Here is a 15,326-nt window from a genome sequence, read left to right as displayed (position 1 = left end):
TTGAGAGTTCTCGGGACCACCCACAGGATCAATGATTTGCTAGAAAGGCAGAACTCACTATAGCGGTTATACTCATGGTTGTAGTTAATCATAGCAAAAGGATAGAGATTCAAATCAGCAGGGAAGAGACCCAGGAGGCAGATTCCAGGAAACTTCAAAGCATGAAATTTCCAGTCCTTTCCCAGTGGAATCCTGGGAAATACTAACTTTTCTCAGCTACAGTATGTGACAGTACACACAGAGTGTTGCCTACCAAGGAAGCTCACCTCAGCGCTGGGGTCTAGAATTTTGATGGGGACTTGGTCACAGAGACATGGCTGACTGCCCATGTAGTTGATTTAGTCTTCAGCCCATCTGGAGGTTGAACTGATACCAACCCACTCCCATAGGTCACCTTATTAGACTATCCAGACCCCCAGGTAAACAAAAAACACTCTTTTCAGGCAGGACATTCCAGGGACTTAGAGATCACCTCCCAGGAGCCAAAGGCACAGGCCAGACCTCTTTTTGATAAGGTTAATTCTTCACAACACATCTTTTTATCCTGTCTCCCTGCACAACTTGGTGCCTTTCCCACCAGCTGGGAGCTGGCTTGACTAGACTTCATCCATCAGACCCAAGAGGATGTACCTGAGAGAGGGAAACGTTCCCCTTTCCTGTCCTACAGCAGCTGATGTTAGACACACACTCTCCCTTTGAGGATCCTCCCTCTTTCTCCAGAAGAGTGTGTGTCCGTGGGACATCACCTTCAGAAATTGAGCTTAACATCACTCTAAAAAAGGCATGCGCAGAAGTGTATGCAGGGGGGGTCATTTCCTTACCATTCTCATATTTATTTGAATGTTCATCACAAGTTACTGTTTTACTCTGTTTTTAACTTAAGTCCATAATACTCCTTTAAAGGTTAATTGCAAATGCCTTGGAATGCTTATGGGTAGACTGAAGCTAAGGGTATTATATAACACAGTAAGTGTTATAGTTCCTCACCATTCTTTTGTGTGATGCTTCAACATTTACAAGGCATTTCCCTGTGCTCTGTTTCACTTAAATTTCACAACAACCTGTAAGGTAGGTTGTGTTTTCCCCATCTTAGAGGTAAGAAAATTGAGACTCAGAGAGTTGAACACTTTGGGCAAAGTCACATAGCTGACATGTGATGGAATCCCAGTCCTTTGTCGCCATGCTAGCCTGGCTGTGTCCTTTTCACTTAGCAACCTTGAATCAAGCGTGCTGATTCACTCATGCTTCTATTTCTACTCCATATTGACTGGACTTTCCCAATGTCACTGAAACGAGCAGGAGAATGCTCAGAGTTTATATATATATGTGTGTGTATTATATATGTATGTATGCATATGTATATATTATGTATATTATATATGTATATAACATTTTTTTAACCTCTAAGCACTGAGACATCTGGTACACGTGATCTGGTGTCAGGGTTTGGAAAGCAGCAGTCTTGGGTGTTCCCTGTGGTGGGGAGACTGTGGGTGCCCAAACCATCTTCTTCCAATGATCTGGGAATATTAGATGCATTTTCTCTTCCTTTTGGTTCTCACTGGGTATTTTTTTTTTCTTCCTTTATCACAGGTGCTTTTGGACTTGACAGAAGTTATATGGGAAAGTCCTTGAAAGGTATGGTGGAAATCTGACCAAGAAATACATTGATCAGAATCACAATTTTTTTAATCTGAGATAGAAATAATTTGCTAAACCAGCAAAAGTGGCACTGTAGAGAAAATAAAAAATCATTCATGTGGTGAGTTGCTCCAACAAACACACAGACATGTTTGACTGACAGCAAGAGAGTGAATATAGATGGATCTTGTTAGAGCAAAAGTCTTGGTAAATAAAGGTGTCAGTTTGCTGAAAAAAACACTCATAATTCCTTTCAAAGAAATATGTCTTCTGGAGAGAGAGAAATGTGAAAAAGCAAATAGCGGGAAAAAAAGGAAGAGATCAACCTGGTTACATGTTCACTTGAAGCCTGCTTTTCAAGAGGAATTTGAGTGATAACTTCATGTGCCCAGAACTGAGGTTTACAAGGATCCTGACAGCCCAGGTGCCTTTCTTACCATGATAATAGAACCTTCTTGTGCTTATGGGGCCAGCAACAGCTGGTGTCTTGATGGATATCTTGGAGAATTCAGAGACTATTAGTAAAGTAGAGTGGAATTAAGTTTCTTTGAGTGTGATGATAAAAACAAAATCAAGTCCATGATGTTTACATTGGTACTCACTTTAGAGAGGAGCTAAAATCACTATATAGATGGGTAATTTTATAGCAGATTCTCTCCGAAGTTGGTGGAAATGGATAGCATTATTTTCATTGTTAAAAATGATAGAAAACTAGCGACAAAGGAAAAGAAGTAATCTGCCCAAGTAAATTATCACCAAGAAGATAAATCATGTTACCCATGAAATAACATTTGCTTTTTCCCCTCCATCTCTCTTCACAGACCTGGGAAAGAATTCTGAATATAATTCAAGTAACTGCTCCCTAAGCAGTTCTGAAAACCCATATGCCACCATTAAAGACCCACCTGTACTTATCCCCAAACACTCAGAGTGTGGGTATGTGGAGATGAAGTCACCAGCACGGAGAGATTCCCCATATGCAGAGATCAATAACTCAACTTCTGCCCACAAGAATGTCTATGAAGTTGGTGAGTTTTCCTGACCAGAGAAAGAACCTGGTGTACAGGGAAGTTATTCTGAAACAGTTGTAAAGTCCTTGAGAATACAATAGTTGCAGTTCATATAAACCTTAATGACAATAATTGTTCGTATTTTAAATGCAGCCTGTGTTTATGGTAATCCTATTAGTTGGTGTCAAATGAACTTTTCAGGGAAAATGCTATTTAGAAAATTTAAAGTAAGTTTTTCCTTCCCTCCCACCTGGTTATCCATCTTTTGTTTTGTAACCATAGTGAATATTTTAGCACGCATGTGGAATAACATATGTATCATATTAGCTAATATGTCGACTTAGCCAAAACAAATGGTTCAAGTGGATTATACAGGTGGTTCCATTTCCTGGTTGCATTCATTATATTAACATAATGCTTTTAGCAGGATTGGAACATTTTACTTTTAAATTTGTCCAATAAATCAGTAATAGTTTTAGATATGAATCTGATACAAATTAATAAGAATTCAATTAATTTTAACGTTATTTTGATTGTCCCTTGCAAATACCATTTGAGGAAAGTTAAAACATATCAGCGCACCTTTGGCTAGACAGTAGGCCTTTATATTTTCATTTTTCTTTCTCTCTATCTCTGTCTCAGTACTTACGATTTAAACTTGAAAAAATTCTCTACTACGGTTGGCCCTTGAATAACGTAGGTTTGGACTGCATGGGTCCACTTACACATAGATATTTTTCGACAGTAAATACTACAGTTCTACAGTTGGTGGAATCCAAGGATGTGAGACCATGGATAGGAGGGCTGACTGTGAAGTTATGTGTGGATTTTCAGCTGCAGCTTTTGAGGGTGGGGAGCATTTAACTCATTTAACTCTAGTCAGTAGTAATTCATTTTATGCCATAGACATATCACTGAAAAGACATAGAAGTCTTTTTGAAGTATTAGGACAGCTTTTTAAAATGGAAGACATAGTGAACTAAATATATTTTTGAAGTAAGATGGGAACTCACCTGACAGCCTGAGTCCTAAAGTTGTGAACTTGTTCCGTGTGGCTGTGAGTCTAGTGAACCCAGAAGGACCTTACTGCTGTTACCTGTTGAGAACGGGGTTTGGACTAGATTATCTGCAAGGTTTTTTTTGACAGTGATTTGTATCCAGGATTTTATATTCCCTTGATGTCTGCATCCCAACCATACAGTCACCCTTTGTTCTGAACACCGTTTGTGTTTGTCAGTGGGTCTACCAACCACATAGGTGCCACCTCACTGTGATTGTAAAAGGAGCATTTGTTTTTAAAAATAATATTTTCTTATACTGTTCTTAAATCTCCTCTGGTATGTTTGATATTTGCAAGAAATGCCATAGTCTTTTTTTTTTTAATATCCATTGCTGATGAATTAATGTGTCCCTGGTTGTCACAGAACCTACCGTGAGTGTTGTCCAAGGAATATTCAGCAATAATGGGCATCTCACCCAGGATCCGTATGACCTCCCAAAGAACAGTCACATCCCTTGCCATTATGACCTGCTGCCAGTCCGAGACAGTTCATCCTCCCCCAAGCAAGAGGATGGCAGCAGCAGCAGCAGCAGCAGCAGCAGCAGCAGCAGTAGTGAATGACACCAAAGGACCACTGGGGAGCGGCTGGAGCCCTTTCCAGAACTGCAGTTCGGTTCTTCTCCATCCTTGAGTTTGCCACCTTATGTGAATGTTAATCTACTTGGTAGGCAGTTGTTGGACGTGAACCAGGAAGCTCAAAGCTGAGGCTGACTGACCGTCCATCCTTTTTGTACAGGTGGCCCCGAAGGAGATAGCAGTGTGATTTGCCATTCTTGTTAGTTTTAAAACTGCACCCATGAAGCATGACTTACTGTAAAATCTTGGCTAAAAGCATGAACTTGCAAGACTCTCTCAAAGATGCAGGTGACAGTGGATATAGGTACTATTGCTTGAAAAATTAAAATTTAAATATTTTCTTTCCCATTTGCATCATCAAGCTGTACCTAGGATTGTGCAGTTTACCATAAAATTTACTTCATAAGAGTGTGGATTGCTCAACATGTAGAAGAATAGGGGCATATTATTGAGTCCTTATGGTTTAACCTTTTCTTCAACTGGACTCAGAATTGTAAGGATAACAATCCCAGCAGGAACCCAAGTGGCTATCTGGGGAGACTGAATAAACTCTGGAGGTGGATAGCAAATTTCAATATGAAAACTTTAGCCTTTTATTAGAATGAGGAAATTAGCATTACTTTAGAAATACTAGAATTGTTGCAGGACTCAGTACACAGATGTGCCAGGCAGAGCGGCTTCTCTCTCTGCTTGACCCTTGGCTCACTTTAGATCCGTGACATTATTCTGATCATTGTCCCTGTCATACACATTCGCCACTTGACATCCATAACATATCAATAATTATTTCATAAATGCAGAAATGAAATAATTTTATTTTTGACGGATTGCATTGAATGAGTGTAAAGTTGATTGGAAAAGGTTGTAAATTTTAGGTGTAAGATGATGCTTAAGTTTTGTAAACCATTAGTAATACATGCTGTAATATAGAATTAGCAGAACTTTTTGATTAATTTTTCCCTAGAAGTGACTGAAATATTTTTGTGCATATTTGAGAAAAGGGCACTTTCCTTTTATTAATTGTTGGTTTAGAGAAACTATGCTTAAGCTGGTCTTTTGCATTGCTAATATGACATGTATCCCGTTTTTCATTAATTTGTATTTCCGTTTTTAAGCTGTATATTCTATGTTTTGTAGTGTTTGGATTGTTAATGAAAAAATATTATATGTTTATTGTTTCTTGTGTTGTTGCCACTTTTCTTTTTGCTTGAGAAAAATGCATTGTTCTTTTTTTCTTTTGGAAGGAGGAGATGAAAATATATAAATCGAATCCATTAAAATTGGTCATTACTAAAATAGTACAGTAACCACAGGCTTATATGTGAAATAGAGAAGCTTTTTAATATTCTGAAATGAAGTTCCTTTTGATCTGTGGATCCTGAGTCTTGGTTAAACCAAGGGGAAGTTGGGAGCCATTGTCACCAAGTAAGTACCGCAGACTGATCTTACTAAAGACCTTTGTTAAGGTGATCATGCAGTTGATCATCCAAACTAGGACACTTTTGAGAGGAAACAAGAGCATTATTAATAATTATCCTGCAGTGAGCTTAAATTTGGACTGTCCCAGGCAACCCAGAACAAATGCTCATTCTGTGCATACTTATGTAATCACATTTTTTACTCCAAGGTAGTTATCTCCAGAGAATGCCAAGATGATGCAAGAAAACCAGTTTCTCTTTGACCTACTTGAGCAAGCCCAAGGGCTGAAAGGCTGAATGAGGAAGCAACTTCTTAAGAGCAATCTTTTAAAGACATGAAACCCTATGTGGTGTCCTATCTCAGTGAGTCAGTTAACAAGTATGCATTATGCTGCCATTCTGCCAGGGTACAGAAGGCACTGTCCCTGTTGGGACATCCAGTGCTTCCATACCGCATACCTGTACCTGTGATGTTGGTCTGGTCAGCTGGATGAAAGATCAGACATACTTAGAGCATTCACTCCTTTGATAGCTCTTTCTTTTAGGGAACTCCAAAGTTGATCCAAAGTTAACCCAGGAAGTGGGGAGTTACCTGGAACCCATCATAGAAACAATTGATTTATTCCAACAGTTACCCACTGGATGGCCCTTGATTCTAGGGGATAGACATCTAATTTGAGACACTCTGGGTCAATAGTCACAGAGAGTCCTTTTGGGTTAGAGAAAAATAAAACATCTTTCCCTTTCTTTTTTAAGATTCATCTCGTCAGAGCTTCATGGTAAGTTTGAGTTTCCCTATTACTCTCTGGAGATAAGGTAAAAAAACAAAAATGAAAACCTGTTTCTTTTCTCATTCCAGTATTAGAAAAAGAAAAAGCTTCATGCCCAAAGGCAACAGCAACACAAGTAGGAAACCTGGGCAGCAGATGTGGACCTGAAAGGGGCACTGCCATTCCTCCCTGTGCGATCTTTATGATAGGTCGCCTGCCCAGGGTAGCTGCTGTCCTGAAGCATTTGCACCTGAGGTGAGTCTTACTTGTCAGAGTTCACTCAGGACTTTTCAAACATCAGAACACATGTAGCATTTTGGATGTTGTAAAACTACGTGTTATATTTGGAGATGTCTAGTTGAGAGGTCAAAATTTCCTTGACACTTTGACATAGAGTCTGTAAATAGAGATACACTTTTGTCAGAATGAGAATTAAAGACAAGACAAAAGGACCTGAAAAATGTTTTTCCCCTGAAATTACAGCCCTTTGGACTTTTCCAGATATGTCAAATTTAATTTAATGGCGAAGTCATTCTTCATACATAGTGAATCTATTCTCATGACCTTTGAACCCATATTAATTTGGGATCCTAAAAATAATCTCTACCCTATATCCTATACTGGTCACAGCAGTGAATGAGCTTGGCAATACGTAGCAAAAGCCATTCAGGTAGGAATGTCAGCCAAGCTGTTATACTTTCCCTAGAGGTTGATGTATCAGAAAATTTATAAACTATTTGCATTTATATATAAATACATCCAAACGGGCCCAAATAATAGCTCATATGCTTGCTTTAATGTGGAGAATGTTATTTGTAGTTAATTACATGATAAGGAATATTCATAATTATTTACATTTGATATAAATCCCTCTCTATTTCATGCTATAGTAGTAATGTTAACAGGGAGCTCAGTGGGTTTTAGCATTATCTCTATGGAAAGTTATTCACCAATTTCAGGAAAACCAGTGTAGAATTTTATAAGACAGTTCTAACCTGTCCCAACCAAATCCATTAGCACAATGACTATGTGTTGTGAGAAATGCAGATAACTTTATGAAAATGTGATCATTTTGACCCCAAAGAGCCACAGTGGTAGTTATCAATTATTGGAATTTTTAAACTATAAATATTGCAGAAGTTATACAAGAGTATTACAAAGCCATTTAGAATCCTTGTTAATGTTAGAAGTCCACTTGCCACTTACAACAGGATGAAATTACAAAAAAACTGAGTTTTAAGTTTATGTTTTTTAAAATAGTGGATTTTCTATCTTTGAGTAACATCTTTATTATTCACAATAAATATTTAAGAGATATGTTGGTCTTCAAGGCTTTATGTCATGGAAGTGTACCTAGATATGTAAATGTGAAGCAGATGGTGTGGATGGGTACTTGTCTATTAACTAAAGACGTTGAGCAAACTGCCCTTGTAGGGTCCTCTTCATATTGGTGTCCTAACACTGGGACCACTTATTCTAGTTCAGTATTTAATCTGTGCTCCCTTTTGATATGAACAAATCATAATATATTTTTAAAAAGTAAAAATAAATTAAGACACATTAGGATTTACTTGATTGTAGCAATCAAAAAAATCTTTCAATGTTAAAATATCTCTTTTTCAAAGATGGCTAACTTTTAGTAGTATTAGCCTACCTTGTCATTTATATTAACGAATGTGTTTGTAGATTGATGCAATGAACTTAATAATAAAAAAACTTTACAGTAGTGTTTATTTCTATGTTTGTGTCTATTGTTAATTAAAGAAAAGAAAAAACTTACAATCTCACTGGAAAAATTAATATTTTCATGTATGGTCCCTTAGCACTTTACATATACATTTAAAAAACAATAACATTTTATTATATTTATTTGCTTATGTATCTGCTTTTTCTTCAGGTCACTTGTGTTTTAAGGACAGAGGCAACATTTTATTCATATTTGGATCCCTGGATCCCTGGAACTCAGGTTAGTGGCTGAGAACCAGGTCTCTGTAAACAGTTTCAAGTTATATTATGTGGATTTGCTTTTTAAATCTCATCAGCCTGATAATACTTTTCTGTAAGTAAAACATTTTTTGAAGATTTCATGTTATAGCACCGTATTCTAGGCATCAAATACGAATAAAACATTGCTGGTTCTCTCAATAACTGCAGAGGACCTGAGCGCCAAGCACAGTAGGGGATTCAGGGAAATAGAAGATGCGAGCTCAAGTAGCTCATTATTTGGTTAAGGGAATAAAGCATCTTACTAGCTGCATGACTTTGGGAAGTTACTTGATTTCTCAGGACCTTGATTTCTATATTATAATATGTTGGAAACAATAGCACCTATTTCAAGGGGTTTTGTGAGAATTTAACATCTTTGTACATTCAAAACACTTGCTTTAGTGCCTGACACGTAGTGGACAGCTAGTGTTGATTATCAGAACTATTATGAAAAATTAGCTAATGATATGAGCCGGTTTGCAATAACCAGATAAGTGATGAGGCTGGTAAATCAGAAGTGAACATTCAATGGATATCATAAAAGCTAAATGTTCATGTGACCATATCCTGATGTTTTTGTAATACAAAATATTCCATACAAATTTCATTTCTAGAGGTGTGATTTAGGAAAGCAGTAATAATATAATTTCATCTTCCAGTAATGTGTTCTCGTCCTAAGATTTGAAAATGATTTTTAAATTTTTGGATGTTGGTTTGTGGGAAGTTGGTAACCTTGCCTTATATTCCATTCTGGAGACTATAGCTGTCCAAAAGCATCAAGGGCTGATCTTGGAAACCTGAAGAGGTTCCACATGCAGTGAGACACTGAGTTCTTGAAAGAAGGTGCAGGTGGAGGACAGAATATAAATGGGAGTAGCTGGGAATTGATGGGGGTGAACTCTGGGGAAGGGAGCATGGGGAAAGCCAGCCCACCTGGGAGATACACAAAGAGAAAGTAAGAGAAGAATGTCCCTGCAGTTTGTGTTGTGCAGCAGTGGGAGAGAATATATATATAATGAAAAAGAATATGAAAAGGAATATATGTATATATGACTGAAACACTATGCTGTATACCAGAAATTGACACATTGTAAACTGACTATACTTCAATAAAAAAAAGAATGCAAAAAAAAAAGAAAAAATAATCTGCTGGGCTAATGAAACAGCATTCATGAAATAATATGGAGAGGACCAAATCCTGGTGAAATTTCTGAATTCTAAGGCTATAAAAAAACAAACTTAAAATAGTACAAGTAGAATTAACAGACTGCTCACAAAGGAAAGATAATTGGATTGAACAGAGAGAGTGTAGGGTGGGAGCAGGAAGGGTGAGGAGGCCAAGGTGGGAAGAAACAAAAGACTGCCTGACACGTTCTCCTACCTGCTCTTCTCCTGCAGCTCTGTCAGGTGCCCCTCTTCCTGGGACAGCATGGCTACTTGACAGCAGATTGTTAAGTAGCCCCCATTCTATTCTTCTTGAAATGTCTGACCCAGTTAACATAGACCAGGAAGAGACAGTGGCAACAGGAAGAGAAAAGGGAGACCATGTGACAGACTGGCACAGGATAAGCTAAAAATACCAAAGCACCAGCTTATCCTTTATTGAATTGCTATCAAGAAATCAGCAAAAGTATGGCCATTGGTTTATGGTGGGTTGTACTTCCTCTTATATTGATGGCCTGGACTAATTTACTGATGATAAAGCAATAGAAAAACCCACATATGCCACAAAGTGGTGAATCTGTCACAGTTTATTTGATGATTGCCATATGATTGACAGGTTTATGGAACAAGTGGTCTTTAAATACCTAAGAGCAGAACCTGAAGTCCATTCATTTCTTGTAACCTTCCTGCATACTCCACAAAACAGAGAATATACTGCAGAACTAATGCCTGAGCCTTTCCATTTTCTAGGCTTCTGCCTAACGGTACAGGCTAGTTTTGCTTTAGCTGCATGTTGTACATTAGAACAATTAGGATAACAGATAGAAGTCTAGCCACGATCAGGGACTTGAGACATTGCTTCCCAGGTATTTAGAATAGAACTGTAGATGCCATGTTGAAATTAAGGTAAAGAATTCAGTGACTGTGGATGAAAGTCACAGTTTACGGACATAGTAGTCATTACATATCACATGCAGGTTCGGAGGCTCAGTGCTAGCATCCATGCTTGAGTTCTACCAAGCATGCCACACCACAAATGACCATGAAGAAAGCAGAGTTCCAGTGTTTGGAGTCATGTCGTAAGACTGATTTTGTAGTTAACGAAAAAGAGACTGTCTTTCTTATAACCTATTTCATACAAATGGTTGGTAAACTTGACAATAATAGCGTATTTTATGTTACATAATAATATAATCAGTATATCAACATGCAATTGTAGAGGAAAGCGACAATGATTAAGTATTTCACTTCAGACTAAGTATTTAAATCTTGTGTGTAATAAAAAAAGAAGAGGATTTTAGTTCTTTCTGTACCCCTGATGTTTTGTATCTTAACAAATTATCCAAAACTGGATGGAAGTTAATAAGTCAAGATATCTGATTTAGATATTGTACATTTCTAAATGGGTAAGAATTTTTTATTTTGCACATATTATTTCTAGAGGAGAAAATAAAAAAGGAACAACTGTTGTTTTTAAGGAAAAAAGTAAAAAAATTTTTTAAAATATCCCCATGGTCTTGCTGGCACATTCATGGAATTCTAGTTATTGTTTTTTTAAAAGTTTGCTATCATCTCCCAAAATACTGGGGAGACTTTTCTAACAAGTGTTTTTGGAACTGAGAAACTAGTATAAACTCTTCTGCTTCAACATGTTTATAACATCTCTTAGCTCTTAAGCAGTTTGTAAGTAGAGAATGAGCTCAATATAAAGGACGGGGGTTGTTCATTCACATACAGCTTTTCTTAGGCAGAGGGGTCTGGAATAAGGGGAGGCAAATTATAGTCTTCATCAGGAAAGAGGAAAACTCTAATCTTGGCTGCCACTCAATAATCTCTTCTTGAGAAAGGCCTTTCCTACCCTGTGCAGGATAGACCACCATCTTATATCCTTCTCCCTGCTTACTTAGCTTCACATGGCTTAATCCCTGAAGTTAAGTTACTCAGTCTCTTCATTTATTCATTTATTGTTTGTCTTTCTTACTGGAGAGTAAGCTCCATGAGAGCAAGATATTTTCTGCATGGTCCATGGAAGGGTTTCAATAAATATGTGTGGATTGAATGAGTGAATAATGGCTTCTGCTAACTTTGGGAGTGCCAGGTTTGGCTTTGTTCTTCCTCAGCATTCTTCTTAGGTGACTTGGAAGTGTTGCTCCTTCCATCCCATCCTATATCTGGAGTATTCCATGATGAGAATGGTAAGTTCAGGAAGCTAGTAACCTACAGGAATATAGAACAACAGTAGCCTGTCTGTCTAGCAACATATTTTCTTATTTTATTCCAAAGCTCAAGTCAATTCTTTGATATTTTACCCACAAAGCTGAAAGCTCCAGCTCCAGAGGTTTGGGATGTCAAGAGCATTTCCACTGAATTTTTCAATATAGGTATTGCCAGGGAGTGCATGTTAATGGGAAATGTTACACTCAACCTCTGCCACTCTTGGCTTTCCTGAGCCCTAGATTATAGCTGAGTTGTGCTGTTTGCTGGGCATCACTAAGCCCAGCCCCCACCATCTTCTTCCCTGCCCTTTCCCCCATCTCTCCTTTTGTCCCTCTGGCTACCTGCATAACATTTGCTCCATGGCCACACTTCCCATAGGCTACTCTTAGGTAGTGGTTGAGTGCAGGAAGGAAACCAAGGGCAACCCTTTTCTGTGAAAGGAGGGATTCCTTTGGCCCAAAGTCTCCTCATTGGCCTGAACTAAACTTTCTTAAGAGTATGCTTGCACTCTAGGATCTTCTTACTTTTTCTTCTTCACAGGACCAGACCTGCAGCAGCCTAAAGGGAGTATATGCCCCAGATATACCAAGCTAAAAATCCGCCCCTTGAAATCTGCCTTGTGCAGGCATCTGTGTGGTCTGCCTTATGGTGGTGCCCTGCTCTGTTACTTTAAATTCACAGCTCCCTCCTTTCCTTGGTCTCAGCCTAGTCACCCCAGTAGTATGCTAGTAAATGTTTAACAATCAGCGCTCTGACAAAATTAAAAGGCAGTGATTTGTAGCATTCTCTCATTTCCATGGTGTGACTACTCCCCTCGTGGCCAGTTTGAATCTACCAACAGGACATCACTGAATGTGGAGTTCGGAAGAGATACTCAGTAGTGGGCCATTATATAGTGTTTCCACAGTAGATGTAAATGACCTCAAGGGCAAAACTATTAGTAAAAGATAGCAAAATAATTAAAATTGCTGAGTTTTGAGTATGTATGACTTTAAAAATATAATGTATTGAATTATAGGTTTATTACTTTAATTTTAATAATGGATATATTTAACAACTGGCTCACAAAACTGAAAATTGAACTATTGGCTCTCACAAGTCCATGTGACTGCTTCAGCACATCTCTAGGTTACCATGTCCCTGCTTTCTGATTGTCCAAGCAGGGAGGTCGTGATCTTTACCACTGACTCATACAGTGTAGGAGCTGGAAGGGAGCTCAGAGCACATTTTCTTGTTCATTTTCATTTTCTATCCAGAAAAATGGAGGTCCAGATAGTTGTACATTCAAGTAAGCACTGAAAATACCATGAGCTGAGTCTCCTCAAATGTGTATATTTCTGTTGTACTTATTTTACTAGAAAAAGATGATAGGACTGCCTTTTAGCAAATCCTCAGATTAATTATTTGGCCATGAAGAAATTCCCCTCGTCAGTGGCTTTCTGGTGAAGCCCTGAATTGGAGGATGACTTAATCAAGGGTCCTAGGCTTCATATAATATATAATATCTTAGCATGAGGGTTTATTTATGAATTGCCAGTCAGAAAAAAATGTACTTATGCAGGAAGCTATTTAATTACACCATTGTTTATAATATACACAGAGTTCCTTAACCCTGTGAGTAAGTAATAGCACACACTTGAGATTTTTTCCGGGATGGATGCCCAACTGAGACCATTAAAAATACATCTCTATGTTATAAGAACTGGTTCGACCATTTGTTTTCTTCATATTGCACTAGTTTTAAAAAGATTCACTTGAATATTTCTGCTCACTAAACAGCTGGGCACTGATACACAGAACTTGCTATCCTTTTTGTTTGAATTGTAGCTACAAATTTATTAAGTTAAAAAAAATGTCCTGAATATTTTATTTGTATTGTAGGTAGATTTTATTTCTGGCAGAAAACAAACTAGAGTGGAGTCACCTGACAGATGATTTTAAAACCAGAATGAAAAGGCAAGATTTTTCTTAAATGCCTGAGATGTTGAAAGAGAAGGTTGATGGGCTAAGTTGAAATGCTGATCTCCAGAAAGAATGTATCATTTTAAAAAGGACAAAAGGAGGGGGAAAAGCTAGGAAAACAGATACAGAGGATGAAAATATTGCTCTTTTCCCTCGCAGAGAAATATATAAGATGATTACCCATGGATACCCTTAAACCGAGAATGGGGAACGTGTGGCCACATTAATCACTAGAAAATTCCTTTTGGTTATGAAAAGAGTACCATTTCCTTCAGCAGGGCAACTGATTCTTCTATGAGACCAGCAATACCTGGTATAAATAATATAGGATTTCATTAGATAATGTGGATTGAACAAACAAGTACAAGAACATTATGTGCTTCATTAAGTGCTTTAGACACTGTTACAGCAAAAGTCAGTATTAAATATCATGAATAGTAAAAAGCCACAGTGCCAGTAAACAACAGCTTAAAAACTAAGAATAACATATCAGCACATTTTCGTGAAACTGTGCATTCTATGATGCAAGATGAATTTCCTCTTTGGCTAATACTAGCTCTAAGGCAGACTGATTTAAGCCAAGACAGCATCTCTTAGAAAAATTGTGTCACCAACCCAAGGTGATTACTTCAAGGGAAACATTTGCTTGGTATTTATAGCCTTAATTATTCATTAAAACAAAACAGAGCAAAACAAACCTAGACTCACCACTTTATAGTCAGAGCTCTTGTATTGTTAGAAATTGATTCAGAGGCTAAGGGAAAACAAAATCTTCCAGGAAAACCTCAGAGAAATCTTGAAAAACCAGCAATTGCTCTGGGAGGCAGGGAGCGCAGTAGCCCTTACCCAGTGACAGAGCTGGCTGGTGACCTCAGCTCTTATGGGTGTGATATACCAGAACTCATATCCTCTGGTTGCAGTGGATTTTTTCTTGACATTTTTACTCACAGCCGCTATCAGCATCTTGTTACTTAAAGCGGAGACGTTGCTTGTGCACAGCCATTACTTTGTTGATTAGAGGAGGCCAGCGGCATTCCTAAACAGAACTTGAAGATGTTGGTTTGATTTCTCTGTGCTAGTCAACAGAAGATCATCTCACCCTTCTTTGAACTCCTCCCCAACTTCCATCCCACCACCTACAGACCACACCATCTCTTCTGAGTAACACTGCTTTATGTTGCAAAGAAGATTTTGCTAGTCTATTTAAAGAATTCTGATCTTGACTTTACGATTAGTCACAGTTGCATTATTTAAGTCAATTATTTATTTTTAATACAGGGATAATCTCATGTTAGCAAAATATTTTTAAATAAATTAAGGAACTTTATTTTTAGAGCAGTTTTAGGTTTACATCAAATTGAGCACAAAGTACAGAGAGTTTCCATGTATGCCTGCTCCTACATGTACAACCTCCCTAATATTGACATCCTGCACCAAAGTGGTCCATTTGTTACAAGTGATGAACCTGCATTGGCACATTATTGTGACCCAAAGTCCATAGTTTACATCAGGATTCACTCTT

At 37.9% G+C, this 15,326-nt stretch overlaps 1 protein-coding gene across 11 annotated transcripts in view; it reads left to right on the top strand.

Annotated features, from left to right (window-relative positions):
• Positions 1–15,326, top strand: part of MEGF10 (multiple EGF like domains 10) — a 366,325-nt gene that overhangs the window by 310,451 nt on the left and 40,548 nt on the right. For 10 of the 11 annotated variants that reach the window (XM_072957545.1, XM_072957544.1, XM_072957548.1 and 7 more), the window contains 3 exons: positions 1,594–1,638; positions 2,463–2,669; positions 4,076–5,509. In XM_072957545.1, the coding sequence (XP_072813646.1) occupies positions 1,594–1,638; positions 2,463–2,669; positions 4,076–4,272 (449 nt within the window). In that variant the 3' untranslated portion in view covers positions 4,273–5,509. Of the gene's footprint in view, positions 1–1,593; positions 1,639–2,462; positions 2,670–4,075; positions 5,510–5,531; positions 5,713–6,564; positions 6,731–8,372; positions 8,442–15,326 lie in introns of those variants that run through there. The other variant, XR_012069865.1, reaches the window with a different exon arrangement.

Source organism: Vicugna pacos, chromosome 3 (assembly GCF_048564905.1).
Source record: "Vicugna pacos chromosome 3, VicPac4, whole genome shotgun sequence".
Taxonomy (NCBI): domain Eukaryota; kingdom Metazoa; phylum Chordata; class Mammalia; order Artiodactyla; family Camelidae; genus Vicugna; species Vicugna pacos.
The sequence above is the reverse complement of the archived record's forward strand: the minus strand, read 5'-3'. Positions and strand labels throughout refer to the sequence as shown.